Below are 27,405 nucleotides of genomic sequence, written 5' to 3' on the forward strand. Positions count from 1 at the left end.
GTCAGTATTTGACATGTAGAAACAGCTTTAATTATTTTTTATGGGATCCTCTGTAGCATGGAAAATATGTCTGTATTGAACCTAGAAAACGTTACAGCATGTCAGTAAAATACAATTAAATTCATAGAAAAGTAAATTTATTACCACAAAAATAGGACATCCTGTATGTAGTGCATAAATAGCTTTGCTGCGAGTCCACACAGCACCGGTCGGTGACTGTATTTCCTCCATGTAGACTTTGTACATTCTAATGGAAACATAAGAAAGGTGAGCACCCTGTAGAGGAAGGCACTAAAACAACCGGTAGCATAGCATTTCACCCTCGATTCTTACCCAGAATCCTCTCCCTGGTAAGACCGTGCTCGCGCCTCGGCCGAGGAAGAGGCCTCACCGGCGCTGAGCAGGGCGTGTGGCAACCAGGGGTCACAAGACTTCCCTCAAAGTCGAGGCTGAACGTTTCGAAGCTGCACATTAATTCAGGACATGAAATTGGAGCTGAGGTTTTGTAATAAATGTGAACAACAGCGACGGTGTGTCCTGCTGAGCTGCTGCATAAATTAAATATATAAGTAAATTTAGGCTCTGTTAAAAACTTTAGACTTGTAAAACTTTAACATAATACTGGTGGCATATCGAGTTGATTCTCCTTACGTGAGCGATATACTGATGTAAATTTAAAGCTGCGATAATCATTTGGCCACCAGGGGAACAGAACATATCAAAACAAGCCTGTGTAACATTTTATTGCATATAAAGTTCTTTCTTGTAACAGCTACCAGCTGAAGGAGCAGTGCTTTCCTGTAGCTGTATTTCTGTCTATTTAATTAAATTAATTCCTATCGCTTTTAGTTCATGGTTTTTAGTTTGGTCTCTAGCAACTCCCTTGAATAATATCTGGGTGGATGTTTGCTTTGTCTCGTTTGTCAAATGGTGAGAAATATAGCGAATATTTTTTAACCAAACCAGGCTAAAAGGACACAGCTGAACATGTACTTGAGTCATAGCTAGAATGATCACTTTCACTGTGTTGACACATGGGTGTAGAGCTCCTTGCCAGTGTAAACACAATGTTGACATCATACAGATGTACAAAATATATTAATATAAATGAAAAATATGTCTCATTTGACAAGCTCCAGTGTTCTGCTACAATGGTGCACTTGCACATATTCTACAATCCATGCGTCTTCCTGATGTGTGCTGTAGAACAACTATATCTTACAGGCTCATTATACTTAGGTTTCTTTATGCTTCTTCACCGAAAACCAAAGTCCTTAATGCTTTTATGACATCTCAGGTGATCACAGAAGAATGCGGGGAGCAGTTCAATCATCTCTACATCTGTAAGGGTCCCTCGCAACTGAGGGCGCACAACAACGAGTCGAGCCAGCACCAAAAAAAGCTTCAATTGCTCTTCTTCTGCATGCAATTCATTGATGCATGTCGTTTGGATAAAGAAGAAAACTGACATTGTTCTTCAGCAGCAAACAGCTCTGGTAAAAACAGCAGGGCAGCAGGAGGTCTGAAATTTCTAGCAAACTTGGTCTCTGTGTTTTGGTTTAACCAGATTTGTAGGAGTACAGAAGACGAAAGGCATATGTAGAGTTCTGCTTTGCCCCTTCGCGCCGTCATGTCCGGACATCTAGGAATGTCCGTCACTGTGGACAAGTTGAGGAACGTTTGATGTCAAAATAAATTTCTGACCAGTCTCCTTCCCTTGGCCTTGATTCGGGGAAAAGTGGCGCTTGTCTCTGTGCTGATCGACTGTGAGCCAAGAGGAGTGTTTCCGCCTTTCTTCCTCAACAGGAAGTCAACACTGGATGACGTCATGGCGTAGAAGACGTTTCCTGTAGGAGGGATGACCAGTTCTGCATTAAGAGAAAAAACATAAACACATCAGATTCAACAGAGCTTGTGATGTTTGTTTTAATAAAAGAGAAGAAAAACAAAGAAAACAATTCAAATGTCAAATCTGTGTAACAAATTTGCATCTGTCTGAAAATACTCAGAGAACAAGAGAGACGTACGTTGTGTATGTATGTATACTGGAAGGTTCGAGTTTCCACAAAAAGCAGAAAAATACTACGTCATCAGACAAAGTGACACATCGTGTACCATTTGACAAGTTTTTCTGGACATCTTTACCTCTTCCTTCAGGCAGAAGTTGGATCAGCTCATATCTGGATGCCTGTTTGGGGTCCTGACTGTGCTTTTCTAAGGCAGAGCTGATCACAGTGGGAGTCTTGTCATTGCTCGTAACCTGAGGGGAGAGACAAGAATAACAACGACACAATGAGAGCTTGATTTGCGCTAATCACATCCTGGGTTCATTGTGTCCTGAGGATCTGATTCGGACGACTATCATTACGGGATCCTTGCAGATAAGAGCAAAGGCTGTAAGTGCAGCATGTCACAGATAATTAGGGACAGAGGGTTTGGCCTCGCTGCTGCTGTATAGTTGATAGCGAGAATTACTACCAGTATGCTTCGGTACAGGTTGCCGTCATGCAGGTCCATCCGTATCCTGATGATTCGCATGTCAGGCGTTGACCCTTGGATGTTATTGGGGGGGTTGTTGCCGCAGGAGGCCGATCGGCGGTGTGACTTTGTTGGAGTGGATGGAGTCAATATGGCAGGTGTGGAGTCATTAGAAGGAGGAGATGTGTCAACATCCAGACAAGACACAGATGGAGATCTCATATGCTGCAAAGGAATGAAAATAATGTGGCCGATGTTAGCAAGGATTAGGGAGATTCAGACAACAAACACTACCTTCAGTGTCCGTAATGTCGAGATTTCATAAGAGTATCAGTAGTATTTACCTTAGTAAGTTTTGAGAGCAGGTTGTTGACAGGGGAGTGGAAGTCAAGGTGGTTCTCACTGTCGCCAGCCAGACTGATCCGGGAAGAGCTCAGGCTGTTATAGCACGTGAAAATGCCCAAACACACCACATCAGCATCTAATCATTGTTTCCATTGATAATTCACATTTATTAATCAGCCTTTGTCTTATAATGATTTACTCTAGAATAGTAAAATAAGTGAAACACATTTACTCTGAGCTCAATTTGCTGTTTCTTCTGTCCAATAGCTTGCAACTCAAAAATATTCAGTTGCCCGAATAAAACACAGAAAAAACAGAATATCTGACACACAATGTCTGCTTGTTATAGATTCACAAAGTTGCTCACAAAGTTTGTGCTCTCCTATTCATGATCCTTGGTATGATTAATTAATTATTAAAACAACTTTCATCTGATGTATTTACTATCTAGCTACTAGCTAATGGAGAAGCAGAGGGAGACATCATGACTCTGTCCATAACATGCAATAATCGAACGTTTTCCATAATGAAACACAGTAATTATCTACAGTAGATTAGTGTCGGCACCCAGCGTAGCTTACTCTGTGCACTGTGTGATGATGACTGTTGGGGGAAGACCACGGGGGCTCGGCTCACTGGGGGCTTCGATTTCATTGGACAGTCTGTAACTGCGATAGAGATCATGAAAGATGGATGGTAGACATGTTCAAACGAATACAATTTTAATGAGGTGACACAATGTTATTTGCTCACTTGAAAGAAAAATGAAGGCATTGACAACACGTTTCTAATCAGGATCTGAACCAAAGTTTTAGCCATTTACCTTTTCTCTTCTGTTAGTGTAGGTACGCTGTGATACCACTGTATAAAGGCCTCGTCAGTGGTGAAAACACAGTTTTTGCAGGAGGACTGCAGGAGCCGGATTTGAGCTAAAACCTCAAATTCCTGTTAAAAAAGCATCATATCACCACAAAGTTTCACAATTTAAAAAAAAAAAAAAAAAAAAAAGCACCCGTGTTGACTACATGCAGCTTGTTAGTGCTGCAGAAAGTGAAGCTGTCTCACTTGTTGAAACCTGCTCATGGTCCGAGCATCAGCCAAGTTGAGGGGCACGGACCACGCCTCTACTTTTAAGGGCAATTCAACAGATAATGTACTCCACCTTTAACCTTTTATCTCTCAGCCCGATGCATATTGCGACACTCACCCTTCTCCTTTTGTCAAAGTTGATGTAGCCATTCTGCAAAGGAAGTGACAGGGTGTCAGTTTGATAACTGTAAAAGGCTGAGCAACTTCCAGGGGTTGTGACCAGGTTTCCCCCTTGATAAAGAGGAGGTGAACTTACATCCAGCCTGTCTTTGACTGCTGTGTCCAGCATAGTGAGGTCTGTGAGAAAGATTCCCAGGTAGGGCACAGTGCCCTGAGCGTTGGACTGTGTTAAAAAAAAAAAATAATAACAGGAAAAAAGAAAGTGTTTAATCAGTTCCCTGGGGATTTCTATTCACACTGTAAAGAGCCCACCCAGGGTGGGATTTCAGAGCAGCTGCCTGCAGCTATTTTTCAAATGATGGCTCAGGATTCAGCTCATACACGCACACACACACACAAAGCAGCTCTCCGTTCCACTCCAGTGCTGCATGCTGGTCGATCCCTCTTGCAACCGTCTATCAAACCACTGATACACCCCCCGCTTCGAAGAACTGACATCACTATTATGGTTTGAATGGTTGACTGTAGGAAAACAGTTACACTCTTAAGGTCTCACCAAAGGCGCATCTTTTTTAATTAGCCTAATTGCGATTGAGTGCGATTTTTTTCTTTTTCAACATTTCCACTGCAACGCTTTTGACAAACTCGTGCACTGTACAAGATTCACACACTCTAAAAATGCACTCGAAAGCAAATGTATTCACAGATCACTTTTCTAATCATATTATACTGTACCATATTTCCATCCCTCTAGCTTTTACAATTCTAACACTTTTGCATGGTCTTACATCATTTCTAAATTTTCCAAGCCTGTAGGTTAACACCCCTTCAGGCTAAAATGTTTGGTATTCACACCAGATGTGGGCTGTGAAGTTAGTGAAAACCATTCTTTTTAAAAATATGTTTTGCTTGAAGATGCGATGTAATCTGTTTTTGCCTCTGCGACAAATGCTGAGGACACCATAAGTCACCTCTCCTCTACTCTCTAAAGATTGGTGGTGTAACTGCGGCATAATGTGACACTCCAGTTCATAGATACACAATTAAACATGTTCAAATTTTGGTATTTGTAGCCGGAATATAGAACTATTCAACAGCGTTAAGAGAGGGGGAGTGTTAGGCACAACCGAAATTTCTAACCCTGTGATCTTAAACAAAAAAAACAAAAGTCCTTTATTTCAACTCTTCTTACCTTATTAATGTGTCTGTTGTTGAGCCTGTTGTCAATGTTGGCAAACTTTGATGTGCCCTCCTGCAAGACAAAAGCCAGGGAAATGTCACAAAAAGGGACGTTTTACAGCTGGATCTGGAGGTTTTCAACATTACATGAGCTTCAAAAGCAGCTGGAGTTTAGTGCCAGATGCAGAAGTTTGGATTTGAACCTGAGCTTTGAAGCAAACATGGACAATGCGTCCATAAAGTGGTAAGAAAAAAAAAAATGTTTACACCCAAAATTCAACAAGCAATGTGATAGAAACCTCTATAACTAACGATGTGTGTGAGAATACAATAATAACAACAGGATCCAATAAAAAAAACAGAGCTCCGGATAATTTTGTTTTCCACTGATTTATTAATGAATTAGCTACAAGGACTGTGGAAGGGCTTTTAGAGGAGAACGCTCAATGGGGAATCTGGGAAAATGACAGAGACAGATTAGTGCCAGCCTGGGGAGATGATGCGAGCCGCCGTAGACATGAGAGGTCTGGCAGTGAGTGTGCGGCGGGGCTCGTGCGACTGGGCCGAAGGAATGCTGAGCGTAGGGAAAGAGGAAGACAGCAGAGATTCTCTGTACGACAGTCTCACATGCACTGGTCCTCCTAGTACTTACGATCGAAGTGTGATGGTCAGAATCCTATCCAAATGCAGAACGGACAATAAGGCAGAGAGCACCGAGTAAGGGTCCGGAGGGGAAGGCCGAGGGAGGTCCAATTAGTAGAGCCGAGGTCTACTACCAGTAATGTCAGAGTAATTCAGGCAGGGACAGAGGCTGTGGGGCAGGTCCAAGGTCTGAAAACCCCGTTTAACTAACAAGGTCTGCTCACAGTTAGATAGGGGCAGAGGCGGTGAGGCAGCTCCGAGATCCAAAACAGGTTCCGTACACAAGATCAGGTCAGTGCAAGAGATCTGATTTGCTGGAGAGTCAACCAGTGTGGGCGGACAATCTGGAGTGCTGACGTCAAAATAAAAGCCCAAAAGTGGAAGTAAAGCTGGAAACCATGACAATAACAATTACTAAATACTTTGTTTTCTCGTGGGAAAAGTGTATTTGCTAAGTTGAGGTAAAATGTCTTTCAGTGTGTATTAAAATGACCACTGAGGGACATCGCGATCACACATTTTGATACCGAGCCCTAAGTGGCTTTATACCTGCAATAGAATACTTGTTATGGCCACTTGGAGGCAGGGTGACAGCACAACAATGAAATGTTGCTATGGCGAACTTGTTTTATTAGTCATATATTCAGCAGATGCGCTTTCATCATTCTTTTGAAGTCATGTTTCTGGCTTTCTGGTACATATAACTATTGATACACTCACTGGCCATTTCATTAGGTACACCTGTACAGTCTAATGCAACCCAATACAGCAGCTCTGCCATGAATTTTACTTATAGGATGTTATAATTTCTAGGTTTATAGGCTGAAACTGTCAGAAAGGTGATAATTCTACTTTGAGTTATAGTTGAGGTCATAGTGGGTGGTCGAGTCGTAATGGATTGTACTGTCTTTGCCAACTCATTAAATTGTACAGGTGTACCTAATGAAGTGGCTAGTGATTTTAAATTGCAATGCTTCACAGCGGCCAAAAAAAGCGACGCTTTTTCTGGACATGCTACAGTAAAGTGCTGTTACGCTTTCAAAGGATCCAGGGACAGAGTAGTGAAGAATTTTTTATCTGACTTTTATTAAGTCTTTTATTCGTCGGATTCCTTCATCTTACACCCTGTCTGCAAGTCATAGTCATTTTTTGACACGCTGGGAGATGAAGGCAAGCAAGTAAATGTGAAAAAAATCAAAGAGCAAAAGAAGACGATGTTGTTTTTCTGGCATCAAAGCTCGGAGTGAAGATTCCAAAATGAAAGCAACTGTTTGGATAAATTCCTCTGGGGGTATCACGGGCAAAATGGCTGCTAATGCACAGGTATTGATGTCTGCGCTGCATTATTAAAGCGAATCAAAACCGAGTTAGTCCTGCCAATTCTGCTACTCTCAAACTAAATACAATGAACATTTTCGGGTGGATGTCTCACACTCAAGCAGCAAAAGAGTTGACAGAATAAGGACACTTTTCGACTCAGCCCGATTAGACTGGTTGCTGGTGTTTAAAGCCGTCCCAAACGTCTACCAGTGAATGTTGTCCTCAGCTGAGGATAAGAATCGACTTCAGCGTGTGGAGATGGGAAGTTAACAAATGTGGGTCAGTACTGGCACTCGACAGCCACATTAAAACATGTCTCATACTGCCGCTGTAGTTATAAGATGTTATTCACCAGGATGTGACACATGAGTCAAAGCGCATACGAGTCCCGTTTTTTTTAAAAAGCTGCAGTTTCAAGCTTAATGGACACACAGTACGTAAGCTTGCTGTGAGCATGTACTCACGTCAGCAGCGAGTATGCATGGAAACAGGAGACCATCAACTGGTTCGCTTTGGTCCAGAATTAAATATCCCAACAATGAACGCATGGATTTGCAGACATTCATTAATCCTTGAGGGTGTATCCACATGACCTCAGTGATTGCTTTCTTTTTCATGGCATTTACATTCGCAAATTTGATTGAAATGTTTTTGCCAGATATGGGAAGGAGTTTACGGATTTTGCTTTAGACTTTCACATCCCTAATTTAGAGAATACATAGCGCCATCAAGTCAAACACTCATTGTTTTCTCAGCTTGATGACAAAAAAATACCTGCAAAAGTCCACTGCTACTTCCATTTATGTGTTTGTATCATTTTGTCGACAGGTTAACAGGTTTCTTAAAGCACTTCCGTCTTGCACAGCCACACAGAGCAAGTGCAGTAGACTCATGCAAAATCAGTAGAAAACTAAATGTTATATATTAGCCACTGCTAACTCATTAAAATAAGATAGTTCGACTGGAATATCCTGCTTAATTCTTATGATACTGGGAAAAACAAGGACATTACAGGCTTTTCACACGGATTGGGTCCTACATTAAACAGTAATTTCCGAATTTAGAAAACAATGTTAATCCTGACAGGAAAAGGCTGAGACATGTGTACAGTAAACAGTGACTTTACGACTAATGCTTCAGGAGTTTAACTCATCTATCCAAAGTGCAGTGTCACTGTAGACAAAGATTTAAAGCCAAATTTGTTGGTGGTGATAAAGGAGTGAAAAAGCACATTTGAAGATTCTATCTTACCAATGTGGTAAAAATCTCCAAACAGCAGTCGAGAACAACACAGACCCGAGTAAAAATAGGCCTGAAACAAGTGCAAAACATCAGAAAAGTGTTGTTGAAATCTGCCTCTGAACAGCACTTCACTCCTACACTCCAACCCTGTGAGTGAGAGCTCAAACTGGCAGCTTTCCAGCATCAAGATTCTGCTTCTGGAGCCTCTAGGCCGAGCGGTTAGTTTTTTATCTTAAACCAACAGACGTGGTCAAATAGGAAAACACTGCATTCAGCCCTGGACCTTTTGCTTTTAACTTGGAAAAAGCAAACATGGTTTCATGCTGAGTCCTGTTCCAATGAGAAATCAGCAGAAAGCAGCGTGTGTGTGTGTGTGTGTGTGTGTGTGTGTAATAAATCACATCTCAAGTTTCTCACTGAACCCACTCACACATTATAAAGTAGATGATCTCATCATTCAGTGCCTGTCATCCTGTTTTTGGTTAAGCCAATTTGAAAAGATACAGAGTATTAAATTTCCACTATCTTTCGTTCCTTTATCTCGACTCACCTCCTTCAGGAGTTCTCTGCTATGCGAGTAGTTGTCCTTCTCTGAGAATATTTCTGACAGTTCCTCATATCTTCTCACTGCCTCCCTGTGAAGTAACCAGATATGTGAGTTGGTTCACAGCCATTACTTTGGAGCTAATATGTGATGAAATGAATACAGGTTGTAAGAGCTGAATTGGAAGAGTCTCAAAAGCGTGTCATGTAATTCAATAAGCGAAAATGGCTGAAATGGCATTTTCTAGTTTCAAGTAAAGGACTTTTTTTACTTCTACATCTTTATGCGACTGAACATTGTTTGCACGGTTGTGTTGGTGGTTAATAAATAAACCACTAATAAATACCCCTCCGGGTAACATCAGTTCCCTGTAAGGCTGAAACTCTTCTCCTGGTTCTAACCACACAGCTCATTCATAGTTAATACAAGCTGTTTTGTCGATGTGCGTGTAAAAACCATTCTATGCACCTGAAAAATGTTATTCCTTATATTTTAGATGCATTTACGAGGAAATAGGAAATCAAAAAGATCATGTCACGGTTCACAGCACAAATACAGTACAGTGTGCTTTGTCTGAAAAACACACATCCAGAATCGAGATGAAAACGGGAGCTGTTTAATTTTGGTGCACATCACCCAGAGTCTCAAAGTATTTTCAATAAAATATCTTTGAAAGTACTGAATGTGTACACTGGTAAACTGCTTTTTCCAGCACTTTAGACTAACTTTTTAACCAACATCCACCTATTTTCTTACAGTAACATACAAAAACACGACAGAGAAATGTTGAAATACACATGCTGTATGTGAAATGTCTTATTCAGTAGGTAGGTGTCCTGACATGTTGTAGCATGCAGAGCTCAGGAGACATTTTTTAAACAAATTTACTTCAAAAAAGATGTAATTGTGTTGCTCAGTTTCAGGCCACTATAATCTGTGTCAGGGACCTCAAAGGATACAGCTGCAATTCCTCAGTCACCAGCAGAGGTTGATAAAAATCCCTAATTACCTCCTAGTACAATGCAATAATACAAAGTATATTTCAATGACTATTTTGTCTGTGTAGTCTTTGGGCATTAATTCCCTTTTAGAAAATCAGTTAGTTTGGTGTTCAGCCACGGACCTGTCAGTGTCCTGCCACGTCTTCCTCAGCCTGTGGATGGGATTACTCTGGAGGCCAGACACGATGGCATACAGCGAGGAGAAGTTCTTCCTGGCTCGACACTCCTGTCGAACGAGCACATGTAGGTGAACTCAGACACTTTCATGCAAACACACGGGCTCATACCCACACTCGCACTCTCGGCGTAACTGAGAACACCTGCGGGTGTGGGGCCGGCTGGTGTTAGGTTACAGAGTAAGGCTGTATAATGTATCCTGCTAAAGGGGATTGTCCCAGAAGAAACCTGGGGTGAGACTGGGACGAGCCTTTGACAGCACACCAGTACCTGACTTTGCCAAACAGAGTGTTGGGAGTATGTGAGTGTGTGTATGTGATGCAAAATGTTTATTCTGAACAAAACTGATCGTGTGCATGCGTGTAGTAAATATATTTCAGCAAATCCTAAGTAGAGAATGATTACAGCTAATTCACATTTCCTCTTTTACAATACTTAGATTTTAAAGAAAAGATTTAAGGCATTACAGCTTGTGTTGAGGCCATAAATCCCATTTTTGACTTGGCACATTGCTAAAATGTTGTACTGTTGAGGCCGAGAACATTTAATCTTCCACTTCCTAAAGGTGTTCTGGAAGTGTATATATACCTCCTGCTTCAAAAAAAAAAAAAAAAAAAAAGCTGATTTTGATCAAGCTCTACTTTAAACGTCAAGCTGCACTAACTGCACTGAAACTTGAGGGGCTTTATTCCCTTTTTTGCTGCTGCTCACTGGAGGATAGGACCATAAATCAAGAGTTTAACAATGTGTTTTGCTTTCAGCTATTGGCTGAAACGAAATAACTAGTAAAGTCGGAGCAGAAACCAAGCATACTGTGAATTTGTGATGGTATGTGCACAGTCAGAGCTGAGAATAGGATTATGATTAAGGGATTACAGAGTGTTTATTGGAGAAAAATGCACAGGATGCGAAAACCCTGGTGACATATTGCTTTTTTATTTAGATGAACTGCATTTTTCCTTTGCAGCCTGTAAAAATGTGTTTATGGCATTAAATCGTTTTTTTTTTTTGTTTTGTTTTTTGAGCTGTGACCTTGTCGTTTTGTTCAACTGACCTCTGCCACGCTTATCCACTTCTCCAGCAGTCGGGCTCTCTGCTGGCTGCGGAGCTTCGTGTGCCACAGACAGGACGCTAGAACTGCATTCGCCAGCTTGTTGAACTGACGTACGGTGGCTCGCACGGACCAACAAACTCCTTCCCTCCCTTTTTTATCCCTCTGGGACCACAGCGAACCGAGGCAGTGGTACGGGATCAGATGGACAAATAGATCCTGAGAAACGACAACATTCACATCTATAAATAACACACATAAAATCCACACATCAAGCGACATGACGCGCACAATTTGGAACCTCTTGGTTGACTTTTCTGCCAATTTTCTGTTTTTTCCTCTGTGTGAGACACCTTTCTGTTTGTGTTCTCATCCACTGTGGTTTGTGTACTTTAAACAAACCGAATGGTAAAAAAAAAGAATATAGATGTTATATCAATAAAAAAATAGATTATCTGTTCGAAGGTTCATCTGGACGGACAACACTATAGAGCAGTATGGTTTGGACTATTGGAGCAGAATGTAGCTGAGCTAATCTACAGAGTCAACACTAACCTAAAGGCTGAGGGACAAACAACAGCATGCAAACACGTTCTGTAAATGTCACAATAAAGCAAATGACAACTCTGACTTAAGAACTGTGATGATTCATGCCACAATCACAAACAAGCTCCGAACTCACCGTCTCTATCTTGGTGAGCTGCTCTGCGATGAGGGCGGCAGGGAATCCCAGGATGCTGGTGGGTTCGAAGTTCGCTGCATCTGGTGGAGGGCTGGGGATTCCAGTCTGATCTGCAAAGGATGAAGCTGTTCAATAAAACGGATTCAAACCATCCAGGCCCTGAAAAGCACTTCTATCCTCCAGTTATAGAAATTTCTTTCGGAGCTCTGATCCGTCACTGTGTCTGTGTAATAATGTTGTTTTGTTGCCGTGTTCGGTTGTATTTTCAAGATATTGGGTTAGTTATAAACATCTTATCTCATGAAAATGTGAACAATTAACAAAACACAAAAAATAAAACGTAGTGAATCTGAGGTTGTACACAGTGATTTTTTGAGGAGGTCACAACGATGATGTTAACATGCCGGTGTTCAGCAGGTATCATTTTTGCCATGTTAACATTTCAGATTAGTGTATTAGATGCTACATACATTTGCACCTTGACTACAGACATCTAGGACAGGATTAGTTCTTGATATATTTTATGCAAATCTGTTTTGGCTGACGCCTTTGGCTGTCACAGCAGCTGCAGTTAACAGTATTTTTTTTTTTTAGAAACATACTTTCAAAGGTTTTAAACAACCCTGTAGCCCCACCTGAGATCAGAAAACTTCTAAGGCCGTTTGGTTAAATTTTTCAAATCAGGAAAGGTGCACGTTTCTATACAAAAAAAAACCCCGTCTACTAAGGCTGTAGCTGTGTCATTAAAATCCCATGTAAAGTACAGACCTTTGTGGGCATCGGGGAGGAGCGCTTTCTCACTCAGCTCCTCGGCTATCCTGAGGAGGTTAGCACGGAGGTCGGCTGCAGAGGAGGAGTCCAGTGGGAGGAGGGGAGCGAGTCGTAGCAGGCGAGAGGGCTCCCTCAGACTTATAAAGTCTTCAGGATACTCTGTAAGCCATGTCCTGAACACCGTACAGACCGCTCTGCAGGGACAGGGAGGGGGAGAAAAGGAAATACATTAAAGAAATTGTTTAGATTCACCACTTTCAAGGCTTTGGGAAATGGTAGTTCATGGCCACAAAAATCAAAGCCAGCATAATCTTTTGTTATGTCCCCGTCTCACAGCTCAGATTTCTGAGAACAAAAAGTTGCTTATAGTGCTATCAGAGCCATCAGGACCCATCTAGTAAGATAAAAGAATAATTTTAAAAACCAATTCACAGTGAGTGAAGGGAAGTGTGATATGAGATCTGTTTGTATCTGTTTCTGGTCTGAACCCTGAGTTAGTGCAGGTTGCCTGAAGTACATAAATAAGCTGCTGCAGATTGAAATTGATTGAATATATCAATACTTTCCAAGACATCTGAAAAGCTCCAAAGAAATAATGTTCTCAATGGGTGTGGACAAGAGCTTAGAGGCCTGTCTATAATTTGCTGAAAGCAAGAGTGTATTATATTAACAGAGGTTGAATGATAGGCGGTTTACAAAGCTGCAAGTATATGCACAAACCTCTTCGAACCATTAAGCTCTAAAGAACCTCTTTATAGAAAAACATGGAGCCGCACGGAAAAAAAATAGAATGCGCCTCCAGGATTACTACAAAACAGGGAAATACCTACTTTACATTAAAACAAGCTTGATAGCTTTAAGAAACCTGTCCTCCAGAGGGTCGGGGGTAACAAACTGCACAGTGTAGTTTAACTGCAGTTCCATAAAGGGGCGGAGCCTTAATCAGGAAGTGGAAACATGGCTGACTGCACAGCCACTTTCCATGAATGGCTGCAGGTTTGAAGAAAGGTGTGCAACGAGGGCAGAAATAGGTAAGTGCTGGACTGAGTGAAACCAGGAAGCTGGGTGGTTATGAATTACGTCTGAATGATACATATGAGAGCTGGCTAGTTGTGGGCTAGCATGGCAATCCAGTTGGCTTCATGTTTGTTTTGTGAGGTAATATCAAACGTGAGGTAAAAGTTGAAAAGGTTTGGCTGTTGTCTTTTTTTGTTTGTGGGATTGATACTGGTTGTGATGTACAATAAGCAAATAGAGTTTGGCGGATGTATTTGAAAGGCCTGTTGGCTCAGACAGCATATTGCCCAGCGTAGCATGAATTAGCATGTTGGCTAGCTTGCTGAATGGCTTAGATTCTCGTGGAAATGAGGAAGCAGAGGAGATGAACGGTTTTGTTGATTTATAGTCAAGATGGGCTATAGACACACACACTCTCGTTCACCAATTTATCCAAAGGTGTGTTGTTTTTTTTTTTTCTTTCCTCACTTGTTGAAAGAGTGTCTCGTCTGGCTCTTCTCATTGGCCCCAGGTGGGTTCTCCAATCTGTGAACAAAAAAAATAAAAGCCAAAACAGAAACATCAGCTTCAAAGTATTATTCAGCTCTAAATCTGAATGTGCTGTTCCATAAATAATACTAATAAATGTAGTCATGGCTTTTGGTTGTTTTGCTTTGTTGTGTTTTTTTTTTTTCATTCTTTTTAGTAACAGTTTTGAGTAAGTGTTTGAGCTGCTTCTTTGTTTCCTGTAAATGGTTTTATTTTTTTAATAAAGTCTTTGCAATGAATTTTTCACAAGTGACCTTTTTGCTGACCTGTGTTGCTAAGAAAAACAATAAGCTGCAGTTGTTTTAAGCGGACGTGTGTTTCCTGCAACGCAAACTCTCTCAAAGTTGCTGATTACATTAGACTTGATGAGACAAATTAAAAGGCTTTACCATCTGTTTTGTAACAATTATTGGAGCTGGAGCTGCTAGCGTGGATGTAGACTCTTAATTTAGTAATATAAGGCTTCCATCTCCACTTGAATGTGAGCAGAAAGGAAAGTCTTTCTGAAATTCCCCGTTATTGTGGTGTTTCATCCAAAATCCCTCCAGTCTGAGGTTACACTGCTCCAGACAGACCAGATACTGACAGCTGCTGGGATTATTGTTGTTCATTGTCCTTTTAAAACTCTTCTTGAAAACTAGATTCTCTTACTAGTCGGGGAAAAAAAACTACAAGCACACATTTTGTATTAACAGTTGAAAATGTGTCTACCTGTCAGTGAGGATGTCCAGCACTCTCTCTGTGGAGGTGAAGGATCGATAGGTGGAGAGGAAGATCGTGATGAAGGATGAGTCTCCCATGGAAAATGAGTGGAGGAGGTGCAGCACTAGCTTCTCTTCGGTTCCTGCTTTAACACACTGGGAGCGAGAAACAGCTGGCTGGATGGGGAAGGAAGCGAAAACCGGTAAAGACAGAAAAAGAAAGGAAGTTAATGATTGAGCATAAACACTATGAGGCTTTTCGGTCTGACCAGTAGAGTGTGTCTTACTGGGCTGGTGGAGCCTCCATGCTGCTGTTTGACCACCACTGTGTAGATCACTCCATCCTCTTCTTCCTCTACCACTGTGGACTAAAGAGGAGATGAACAAAACTTATCAATGTTAAGACTTTTTTTTTTTTTTTTAATATTATTTTTAAAATCTACTTGACATTAAGAGGAAATCAAAGTTGACATCAGAATATGAGTTTTTGTTTTTGCTGCTAATAATGACTAAAAGTATTAGCCCATTCCCATCCCCAGCTGTGCAGTGCTGGTCCTAGCCCGGTAGAAATTAGGGAGGGTTGTGTCAGGAATGGCATCCGGTGTAAAAACCGAACAGAGAAGAAGCCGAAAGGACCAAAAAAAAAAAAAAAAAAAAAAAAAAAAAAGACTAGAATTAATTTTGTTTTATAAATTAACTAACCAGAATCGCACCATTAGATTCTCACATCAAAATAATGATTAAAATGTAATCGGTTTTACAAGAGGGACTCAATATCCATGCAGCTTGCTTTGATCTAATTTCTCCCATGCTGCACTGAGCTCAAACGATCCCATTTTAGCCTCGGGAAAAGTTCCTGACACAGTTACCCTATTTTCTGCCAGTGCAGGCTCACAAGCTCAGCATCCTGTGCATGTTACATTGTGCAACACATCCTTACCAAATCCAGAGGACAGTACCAGGTAGTCTTCATCGGTGAGGGGTCTACCTGAAGAGGACAGACGCATACAAAAATTAATAACATGCATGTCTTGAAAGGGCCTTACACCAGTAAAGCTACATATCCTGTAAGCATATAGAGTCTGAGGAAGTTAGTTGTCAGTATTTTCTTTCTGTGATGCTTTTAATATGAAGGCAAAACTATTCAGACCTACCATCACAGACTGCACATGCACTTCAGTCAAAGTAAGGTTTTTGTCTTTCAGCTTGTTTCATTTGATCATTCCCACATTCAGAATATCAAAGATTGCAAAATAAGTCTGTAGTTCACAATATGAAGGAAAGAGTTGTGGAACCTTGAAAACGACCAAAACATTAGCGTAGTCAAATTAAAGTGATTTTTGTTCTGCCCTGTGTATCTGAGGAGTTGTTGACCTAATGATCACAGACTTACAAGTTATCTTGTTTTTTGTTTATTTTGTCTCGCAGATGAAAAAACATCTATAATCTTCTAGGACTTTGGTATGCACAAGATAAAAACAAAGGTTTCTAAATTTCACCTATAAATAGTCTAATAAATGTGATGCAGCCTAACCATGTTCAACCTTTTACAAACCGTAACAACCTCAAGACATTTGTCTAATCTAAGTTGGTTTCTCTAAAACTAATGACGTTTTTAAGGCTATCTGGCTTTGACGTTTGCCTTAAAGTTTGCCTAGCGACATTTTCTTTCAGCAAAAAATGGTTCAGCTTTTTTCAGCTTTGCTTGGAAATTCCTTTCAGCGCCGAAGCATTCACAGTGCATTATTTATTTAGTTTTTTTGAAATCCTTTTTCCAATTCTGGTTTTATGTCCCACAAATTTGTATATTATTCATTGAATAAACAAAATGATCTTAGGTTTTTGAATTAGTTTAAATGTTCCACTGCAATAAAACCACACAATTTCAAGTTGTATTTCAGTTTGGTTTGAAACATCCTTTGCGGGTGCAATCCAAAATACTCTCTGTCAATCACACGCATACTGTACATATAGTAAATATATTATATAATACAACAATAATCCAGATATGTTGAACAATTCCCAATTCTTCTTGCTGACTTTAAATCACTTATGGCCCAGCAAAATCAATGTACAGGCATTTGTCTTGGCACAATTAGTGTTAGTGTTATCAACAACTACATATTGACATACGCAGTTCTTTGATAGCAGGACCCTGCAGCTCGAGTCTTGTTCGAAATGGTAGATGACTCATAGCATTTTACTAAAGATAAGAAGTGAATACAACGACATCCAGCTGCGCTACAGAGACATTTGAATACTGTCAAACACCCCTGAAGCTAAAAGCCAGATGCTTTTTTTATGATATTGAAGTTCTGCATTTGGTAATATTATAAGCTGTTTACTTTGCTCCACTTGGCTTTAAAAGAAACGCAAAGTACATAAATTAAAAGTAAGGGCTTTAGTCAAGTACAGTTTTGATGCACTTGACTTGAGTTTTTTTGATACACCTCATTTTCAGAGGCAAAATGAAATAGTAGAAATACTTTATACTGTTTACTGCCTGTAACGTGTTACTACGTACTCTGCAATTGATTCCAAATCTTTTTGGGTTGTGATTGCTAAACCACTGCGGAACTAAACTTCACATAAGAACTGAATTGGGAAAGTTAAGTAACTACAAAGTATTTGCACAAGTATTTTCTCACAAGTGTAGTAAAGAAAAAGTATTAAACATCATAAAATGAAAGTACCCAAGCACCAGAAATTTGTGCATGAAGTACTGGAATTAAAGCTAACCACCATTGCTGAGCTGATATTGATAATGTTTAACTCCGATCTAATCTTTAAATGTCATATTTATTAGCGCCACAAAACCTTTTAATTATTATTTCATGTTACTTCTCATAGTGAAGGAGCTGTAAATGTATTTGAGTAGGACAGTCCGTTCTGAGCTCATCTGTGGTGGGTTGGACTGCACTGCACTGTTTACATCAGCATCGCAGGTTGTGCATTAAATGAAAATGCCGATCAATATCACTTTACACTTTGCCTGACATCGATGCTTTCACAACGGTGAATTTTTCCATTAGGAAAAAAAATGCATGAGGGAAAACACTACGTGGAGTCATCCCAGGTGTCTGATGAAACATAGATGCTTCACACTAACTGTGAGTCAACAGTTGTGATCAGAAAAACACATGAGCAATACCTTGGGAAGACACTCCAACTAAAATCACGTCTTCTAGAATTTAGCCTGATTTATAACCTTACTAAACAGCAGACGTAGTGGCCTGACTTATAATTTCTTATAATTTGAATATGAAGACCTATCAACTCTCTTGTGTACAAATTCAAAGACCTTTTCCCCAAGAAAACATGCATTTTGGCAATACAGATGAAGTGAGCAGTGGGTGCTGCTGTCTGTGGTCTGCTAGTCTTTACGTTTGACTCGTGGTATAGTCAATTCTAATCAATAGCCTCTCTTAACATTTTTCAGTTTTACTTTTGACTTGATCGAAGGTCAATGCTTTGAGCACACGCTCCTGGATCCAACTACACTGACTGAGTCTGTGTATTCAATCAAAAAATGGTGTAAATCATCCGATCTGATTCCACCTTTCCTATGAAACTAGCTCATACTCAAAACAAAAACAGAAAAAACAAAAAAAACAAAAACAGGCACATAAGTTACCTTGGCTTTGGCAAGTCCAGACAGGTAGCAACCCCTAAGCTTCCTGGAAATCTTCAGGATAAAAGTTGGAATAATCTTATCATTTTGTCCACTTTCCGTGCTTTGATGTTCTGTCCTTTGTTTTTTCTTTTCGCTCTTTTCTTCCCTGCTTCTTATTTTACTCATAGGTAGACCTGGATCTGTACGTCTGTGTCCTGTTTGCCTCGCTACCTCTTGTGGCTCTATTTTACAACGTAACACCTGAAGCAGGAGCTAAGTCCGGCCCCCCCCGAGCCTGCATCACCTGGGCACACCCATAACAAACACAAACACACACACACACACACACACACTCTACAAACATGGACCGACAAATTTGTAAGCATTAATAGGACAACACTCATTTTAAATGAGTCGCTTTTTTACAGAGTCACATATAGAAACGTACTGATCAGTATGCATGGCCATTTACCTGCACCAGCACACACACAGACGGAGACAAAACCCTGAAGCTATTTCCAGAACAATAGCCTCTCTTTTAGTCTCTCCTGCTCCCTTTTCCTTGGTAGATGACCTTCCTGTGCAGCCAAACCAGTTTGGCTCAGTGTCCTGATTAATACAACACTGAGTAAAGTGACAATTAGCTGAAAAGACTGCTGTCTAATAACATGTTCTTTCACCTTTGAATTTAGTAGCCCAACCTGCTCTTTGAGCCGTAGGACTGTAGTCTTGTAACGGAGGTGTAAAAAAAAAAAAAAAAAAAAAAAAAAAAAAAAAAAAAAAAAAAAAAAAAAAAAAAAGTTAACACAGCCACTAAACCAGGAAGCGAGCTATGTTTATTTAAACTAATGACATCACAGACTGAGGCCATGCTAACTTTCACAGCAGTATGTAGAAATGTGGAAGGCCGTTAGTCTTGATAACACACAGCCCAAACAACAAGGACGACGTTTACAATAGTACTGGGTTTTTTTTTTCCGGTTTTTTTCTGCAGCTTGGGGGCAGCGGAATAGTCTGTACATGAATTATTTGCCGTTCTCACGTCATAAAGTTATGACCTCAGTTTCCTGAGAGTCTCGGAACAACTTTAGCATTTGGTTTTTTAACCAAATATATTTTATTGAATAAGTTAACCTAATGTAAAGTGACAAGCTAAGTCATGGCCGATAAACACAAACACTTACAATGATATGATTATTGGAAAGAATAAAAGTAAACAGTAAATTATTGTACTTGATATAAAATTCAGATAATCAGTTTTGTACTTTTGCTTAAGTGAAAGATTTGAAGTAGTACTTGTAGTGGAAAATGTTTTTAGGCCAATACTTTACTTGACTATTGAGTTTGTGCACTTCTGCCACCAAAGTTCATCACATGTTGCTGTGCAGCTGCAGACTGCTCAGAGGGGGCATGCTGACCCTCGTCTTCCATGGCATTATTAAGACCAGTAGGGTTAATGTTGTGGCTTAACCATCATGTAAAAAATAATGGAGTTGAAGTAAGTGCAAATCTAAAGAAGCAGGCAACAACAGAATAAATCAGAAGGTGATAGAATGGGACAATTACATGTGTGTAACAGCACGTGCAGTTAGCAGTATGAGTCTCAGTGCGCCGAGAAAAGAAAACGGGGCTTTAAATAGAGCTTGCTTATATATACGGTATGACAGTATGATTCCCCCAAGAAAGTCTTAGTGCTTACTAATGAAAGAGTGAAAGTCATTTAAAGCTTCTGCTGATCCCTTCTCTGGCCTTCGGCACAAAAACCTAGCGACCACGTGGGCCAGAATGACAGTCACAAAGGGTAGTGACCCTTTGCCCCGCTTCATTATTGAAGATGAAGCTGGAACTTTGAGATATGAGAGATAAAAGGATATTGAGTGGACCATCATTGAGTTTGAAACCATGCAGAATCAGAGAATCCAGCCTTTTGTTGCTGAGAAACTTTTCAACGTGTGTACGTTGGGGCTCAGCTATCTCATAGGCTGGTGGATAAGACCCATGATTATAGGCTGTCAATTGGGGATCTCATGATTCACAATTTGATATTTTTTTTAATGTAATCAAAGTAAGCATTGAGTTGTTTTTTTGTATTTTTTATTTTTTTCCCTAATGTTGTTAGTACCAGATGTGAGACTTTGTTTATATCCTCTGCAGAAAGGAGCTTCTCTAAAGGCCCTAAACTCTCCTTCTTCTTTTAAAGTTCCCCCACCCTATGCTGTATCCAGGAAGTGCACAATAAGCGGAGACAAACACAGGAAGCAGGACGTTCAGTTGTGTTGTGAAGCTATTTTTCTTCCCTTCTCCTTCCATCACAAGTTGAGGCTGCATCAACTTTTCCTCCTGAACACTACATCAGCTATTGGACGGTCCCAGAAAAGAACGGAACAGGAAGCCGCCTCTCCATTTTAACCCCCGGGGTTTTAAAACAACAAATTTTTCTGAACTTTTAATAAATGAATGAACATCATGCACACCCTACAAAGGACCTTATTTACAACTGTACTAAGCGTCTCAAGCAAACAGGGTCATAAATACATCTTCTGAAGCCTTATTTACAGAGGGCCATTGTTTTTTGAGTGCCCCACATCTCAAACCCCTTCCTTCCTATCTTTCTTTGGTTTTCCAATGCTTTCATCTATGTATCCCCTGGTGCCTGTTATCTTTCCCTCTTTCAAGTAAAGCACTGTGGCTTTCAGGTCAAAGCTGGTCTGTTACCCTGGAAGGGAAAAAGATTTCTCTCTTGGATATGATTAGTTTGTTGGATATCGTCATATCATTAGTCTGTGATGTTCTGTGTTTTCATTTGTAGGCACTAAACGTTTGGCGTGTGCAGTTTGTAACCTCCGTAACCCTAACCTCACTGCTCTGATTCTACTTTACAATCTATTTTGCTAAGTGATTTTCGCAGTTGGCCAGCTATGTGTAACTTAAAAGGAAGACTTTGAACTTTTTTTTATTTTTTTATTCCTGGCATTCTCTCTGTAAATTTTCACGAGGGCATCGCTGTCTGTGCTTTAGCTTTTAAAATTTCCAATAATTTGAATTTAGCTACCCAGCCCAAGCCAGGAACAACAACCCCAGACCCTGGGCCATTTATTAGCCCTTATCTGGTCTATACAATTTACCATCAATACATGAACTAATGAACATTTCTTGGATATAATTGTTTATCATTCATAGGAAAATTGTGACTATAGAAGTAAACCTTGCTCTTTGAAGGGCTGACTCCAGAACCTGACGGATACATTCCTTTTTTTCTGCTGCCAAATAGACTGTATCTGCACTTGATGTACAGTGTATTCACGAGAAACCATATAGTGAAACTGTAAAATACATTCCAAATATAACTAAAGCTGAAAACACGTTTTTTCTTTCAACTAAAAGCTGTTTACTTTAGGCATCTTGACTTACATATCCAGGTCTCCCTTAGTTAAAGGACTGGGCCTTATTGGATTGCAGTTGACAGACTGTCCTTGGAGACAAGCTGTAACACTGGATACTGTGTTGTATGGAGACCAGGTGTTCATAGCATCGACCAGCCACATACATTATTTACTCAGACTTCTAGCAGCCAGCATGTGACTCGAGCATGGAGGAAGTCTGCTCATTCGGAAAGACTCAGTGCAACTTCTTTATTTTTTTTTTTTTCTTTTTAGGCAAGAGACGATTCTTGAGGCCTAGTGTGAAGTAAAAAAAACATAAAAAAATGAACCATGTGTCGGTCAAGTGTGGCTGAGGATCATACGGAGTAATAATGTTTTGTTAGCAATGAGGCTACTTTTGAGCACCTATTTTATTTATTTATTTATTTTTTTAAACACACATGCAGGACAGAAGGAAAATACAAAAGTAAAAAGCTTTAAAGAACATCAACACAACATTCCAACTGCGTGTGAAAGACTTCAATAAAAATTTTTAAAAAAGTTCTGATAAGGCCCTTTACTAAACATTAACAGAGGGGAAAGATCATGGGAAAATCATAAGTGCCATTGAACCTCTTGGCTTCCTCTACTTTAGTCCAATGTTTATCCATATTACATTAGTTAACCTCCAGTCCTGCATTTCCTTGACAAAAATCAGCCCTTTCACACACGAGTGCGGACAAAGTGACATGGTCGTCTCGACACGACTAACCGTCTACAGCCACGCATGAGGCACAAATAAACACATGATGGAAATATCACTGCAGGTATTTGGTCATAAAATAAAGTGTGTTATTTACTGACCCCCATGATGCTGCAACAGGAAATGTTAGGGGATCACAAAAGTTAGTGCAAGTCATCCCCGGTGGAACATGTATTTTAATAATCCTTCTTATATTTGATGACATACATAATGAATGAACACAATGATCAACAGTGTGGTGATGCTAGAGGGACTATTAGTGTTTCGCCAAAGTAGGTAAAGTGCTGTATTGATGTGGAACATGTGTTTTTGTAGGCCGGCCTGGAAGCTCGCTTGGCAAAAAAGCCAACCAGACTTTTTCATTAGGTTTTGGATCACTGCTTAAAATGAGACAAAAGGGTTTATATTACTTACACATGTTGTTCATTTTTGTACCCTACTCACTACTGATTACCTGTTGCCGCAGGTAAATGGAGTCATTTAGAAGCTGGAATACACCATCGTAGATAATAGTAGAGTCTTGGAAGACAAAGAGAAGTGGTACCTTCCAGCTTCCGATTGACTGAACAGCCCTGATCCGGGTAGTGGACAGGGCATGGATCCTTAAGGACCGAGACTGAGAACCACTGAGCTAGATGGCCGTCACAGATGAACGCCACTTTTTTTGATTTCTGAAGCCTATTGTTGGGCTATAAATGAACTTCTAATGAACACATGTCCTCCGGGCAATCGCCACTAACCCTCTAATTTGTAATTTGACTTCATGCACAAACCTCTTCTGCAAAAACCCCTTTCTTCTTATAGCTGATGATCATGACTATAAGCGTAACAAAGCCGTAAAGGCAGACTAGTGAGTAGATGAGCACCCGGATTGATGATGTTTAAAGTTTCCTACAACCTCATTTAGCAACCACTTTTTTTTTTCTATTCAATGATGTGGAAGTGTCCTGACAAAATTGGTATTCATATAAATATTTGAATAACAATTCTGTCATGACACTACCACATCATTGTCTTTATAGTCAGCCTTTATGCTAATGTTATTTTACAAACATGTGCTTAATGTGTATTTGACTGGTTTCATTTTCTTATGTTTATAGATAATATCAGCACCTGGGTCTCTGGAGTGGAAAAGCAGACAACACACACAAACACTTTCTGTCTGAATCATACTGACGTTATTCCCTCTGGGCGCTCTCTGAAAACCATTCGACTGTATCTGCTGTTTATTCATGAAACTTGTACTGTAGTTGAGTGCAGCCCATATGGTTTCGCAGAGCGCCGCTCTAAACACTGTTAGCTGTGAGGGCTGTGGGAGCCATGAAAAATGAAAAGTTGTCTTTGCTCTGTCAGATCACTTGTGTGTCAGGAAAAAAAAAAAAACAAAGCATGCGGTGCAGGAGGACTTGACACACAACGCCACAAAGATCCTCAGAAGTCGTAGCTTCTGAGACAGATGAGTTTTAAGTAAAAAAGGATGAAAAAAAAAAAAAAAAACCCAAAACGCTCACCTGTGACGTTTCCAGTACATCGCTGCCGCTCCCTGATTGGTTGCTTGGTGTGCCACTGTCTGGTGTTAAGGGCCGGTAGCCAATGAGAGGCACGTCACTTGACTCCACCCCAGGCAGGTCATAACCACCTGTTCGCAGGTGTCGCGGGAGCATGCTCCTAGCTGCCACAGACAGGAAGTACAAAAGCAAATAAACACATTCATGGTGTGTCAGACAGGCCAAACGTCTCTGGCATTTGTTGGTGGTAAATAAGTACAATATTTATAGCCCTCAATCTGTCCTGAGTCCTCACTGAGACCATGACGGCCATATTAGTCCAGGTCCCTGTGCGTAAAAGAACTGAGTTTAGCCCACTGAACACTGTGAGCCAGAACCACGTCTCTTAGATCATGTTCAGGATGAAAAACTAAACCTAAAGAAGAAGCTTAACCACACCAGACCAAACTGTGACTCCCAACTTCTTTAAAATCAAGCTACACTACAATTTTTCATTCACACCTTGCTCTGCACTGTACCATTCAACAATCTTTTCAGTTTTATATAACTTTGTATCTAGTATTTTGTTTAGTTTCTGTTGGAAACATACAAATTGGATTTTGTCTTATGCCTGTTTTTGTGTCACATAAAAGAACTTTGCTTAATGAACTCAAAAACAAAATATTCCACTGTAGTCCATTTTAAAATTATATGCCAACTATTGTCACAGGGGTTGCAAATAACTCACAATATATTCATCACCGAGCAAAATATTATGCAGCTGTTCCTTTTGGAACTGGCCTTTGAAATGAAACAAACGCACTGCAGTTAGAACAGGTAGCTATTTCAAAGTTAATTTGTTTAACGCGTTCATTGTGCCCCCAGAGCAGGTCAGGATTTGCATAGCACAGCACCCCTCCTCCTTCTATTTCCCTTTCCCCTCTATGGTATTTGGACTGCCGCGGAGATAGACATCTGCAAAACACTGTTTGAGGAAGAAGTGTAGGAGGGAGAGAGATGGAGAGGCTGATACAACACAAGCACTATGGAAATGCAGACTGTACTTTTTAGCAGTGCTGCCCTGAAACAATGTATTGAAACCTCTGTTCCGCTGGTCACTCAATGACGTGTGCAGTGCAGTTTTTATTCGCCTTTGTGAGTTAGTGTGGAGGTTGTCAGAGCTGAGGGTTCACACAATACCGTCCTTAAAGCCCCTACTGGCACTTCAGCCCAGGTGAAAATGGCCTAGAGCAAGCAGCTGGACCTCCCATTGGCTCCCGGAGAGCCAACAGCAGCAGCAGCTTAAGGGCCTCAATGTACTGGCACTCCCAACTTTCCATTGTGCTTTTGTCTCGGACTCCTGCAGCTCTGAAGCTCTTGTCCAACACTTACTTTCTGTTGCATAACAATTCATCATCACTTTGGGGTTTTACTTTTGGGCCCATTAGGTTCTCGCTTTAGAGGAGAGCAGAGCAAAAGACACATGCAGGCCAGCAGGGAAAACAAGTCATAAACAGTCCAGTTTGTGCCCTTACCAACGGGTACGCAGAGGCCTGAATGCCTGCTATTCACTGGCTCAGACCAAAGCAAACACACACATACAGCTGTAACTAGGTTACAGTAACTCTCAGCCCATAATGCTTTTTTTTTTTTTTTCCGGCTCAATAAAAGCAGCCATAGGGTGGTGGTGGTGGTGCGGTTATGTGCAGACCTAATGGTTCTTCTGTCACTCTGTAGGCTTGAGCATGGGAAGAACGGCCGAGAATATGAGTGCTGTAAAAGTTTGTGCGCGCGGACACTCCTTTTTAAAGCACACATGAGTGACAGATGATGACATTTGCTTCCTACTGTGACTCACTCGGTGACACGTATTCTGTCCAAATTTACAAAATAAGCCGTGGAAGGAACTACCGAGGTGGAGACAGACGAAGGAAGCCGTAATTCAACTCACCGATAGCCTGGTGTCATTCGCAGGATGCGGACTATCCAACTGTGGTCAGCTGGAATCGGGCTGCATTAGGTGACCGCTGGTGCAGCTTGATCGGTGGCTCAGCTGAGCAGAGTCGCACCCATCTGTACCACTGTCACCGACGACGACGACGACAACGAGGGAGTCTCCGCTCTCCGCCCAGCACTCCCCACCCTCTCTGTCCCCTCTATCAGTGTCCCCACACTGTTCGTCTGTCCAGCCTTCAGCAGCTGATAGCGCACTTGGTCTGACTGCAAACTCCCTCCGTCTCCTCCTCCTCCTCCCGTCTCTCTCTCTCTCTCTCACTGACGTCGCAGTTCCTGTATGTTGTGCACTCAGCGCTTTGGCAACAGCCCCGTCTCTCTCTGGGTCGTGCACAGTGCGAGGACACTGTGCACCAGGCCGGCTGCAGTCCGCCGCTCCTCCGAGGAAATGGGATTTCGGGAACCAGCGAGAAGACAGTCCGACCGCGGATGCACGCGTTTACGCACGGACGCACGCACGCAAACACGGGCGCTCATCTGTTGCCAGCGTCTTTAAACCCACAACCCGATCAGCTCAGCCTAATCCTGACACAGTCCAGATACGTTCTTAAAACACCTTCAGCTTAAAAACGTTTCTTTTATGATGTAATAAACTTTCTGCGCATGTGTTAAGCATTAGCCTTAGCTGCTAACCTGAACTATAAAACTAAAAAGTCCTGCTCTACCTAAATCCGAGTAAAACGCTCTTAAACTCTGTCACACATCTACTTTAAGGGACAGCTAAGGTCAGATTCAGCTCCATCACCCTGTAGACATGGGCCTATATCAATAACATATTGTCCTTTTGTGGCTCGGTTCTGTGGATTCATTTAATATTTGTTTAAAAGTTTAGGGTTTGTGTGTGTTTGTGTGAGGGAGAGGCAGCTAAAGCTATATATACATTCATCCAAATTCTAACCCTGGTCCAAAACCCAAGACTTAATCCTAGACCAAATCATTTTTTATCAAGCCTACTTTCCAGTTATGTAAATGGCATGTTAGTATTGCACTTCCATTAAGTTTGGTGAAAAGAAGATCTGAAGAGAAATAGTCAAAGAAGCTGTAGAGGCCAAAATATACAGAATTTATGCCCAGGCTCTGTTTTTTCCCAGTTGTAAAGTAGGAACTCACTGCCTCCATGAGAGGAGGTCAGGATTAGGGGACAGGATGAGGGTAGGTTAGAAAATCAGTTGTTGGCAGATAATGACTTTTCAGCATGACACTGTCTAACTCTGTGCACTGTTTTATACTGATAACATTTGGGTTTAAGATTAAAAGATGGATATAAGATAAACCTTCAG

General features: G+C 40.9%; 1 protein-coding gene across 2 annotated transcripts; it reads right to left on the reverse strand.

The window, feature by feature from the left end:
* Window positions 1-120: 120 nt before the first annotated feature.
* rgl2 (ral guanine nucleotide dissociation stimulator-like 2) lies at window positions 121-26,464 on the reverse strand. Of its 2 annotated transcripts, XM_067511883.1 has the most exons (20): window positions 26,064-26,464; window positions 24,137-24,297; window positions 15,828-15,875; window positions 15,175-15,255; window positions 14,898-15,064; window positions 14,127-14,183; window positions 12,639-12,835; window positions 11,871-11,980; window positions 11,192-11,407; window positions 10,083-10,186; window positions 8,966-9,050; window positions 5,225-5,284; window positions 4,169-4,255; window positions 4,031-4,063; window positions 3,647-3,768; window positions 3,405-3,491; window positions 2,823-2,916; window positions 2,479-2,703; window positions 2,146-2,260; window positions 121-1,868 (listed from the first exon to the last, which is right to left on the reverse strand). In XM_067511883.1, exons 2-20 carry the CDS (start codon window positions 24,287-24,289, stop codon window positions 1,687-1,689), a joined length of 2,223 nt encoding a protein of 740 aa, XP_067367984.1. In that variant the 5' UTR covers window positions 24,290-24,297; window positions 26,064-26,464; the 3' UTR covers window positions 121-1,686. The 2 variants fall into 2 exon arrangements, with proteins under 2 accessions (XP_067367984.1, XP_067367983.1); XM_067511882.1 differs by lacking the exons at window positions 24,137-24,297; window positions 26,064-26,464 and adding an exon at window positions 18,522-18,745.
* Window positions 26,465-27,405: the final 941 nt, after the last annotated feature.

This window comes from Channa argus, chromosome 7, assembly GCF_033026475.1.
Source record: "Channa argus isolate prfri chromosome 7, Channa argus male v1.0, whole genome shotgun sequence".
Taxonomy (NCBI): domain Eukaryota; kingdom Metazoa; phylum Chordata; class Actinopteri; order Anabantiformes; family Channidae; genus Channa; species Channa argus.

Excerpts from the sequence above, each read along its gene's own strand:
- rgl2 (XM_067511882.1), bottom strand. The coding sequence starts at position 18,686 with ATGAGTAAAATAAGAAGCAGGGAAGAAAAGAGCGAAAAGAAAAAACAA. Across the intron at positions 15,065-15,174 it reads ATGGAGGCTCCACCAGCCCA|CCAGCTGTTTCTCGCTCCCA; the intron begins GTAAGACACACT and ends TTCCCCATCCAG. Across the intron at positions 2,704-2,822 it reads TGCTCTCAAAACTTACTAAG|CATATGAGATCTCCATCTGT; the intron begins GTAAATACTACT and ends ATTCCTTTGCAG.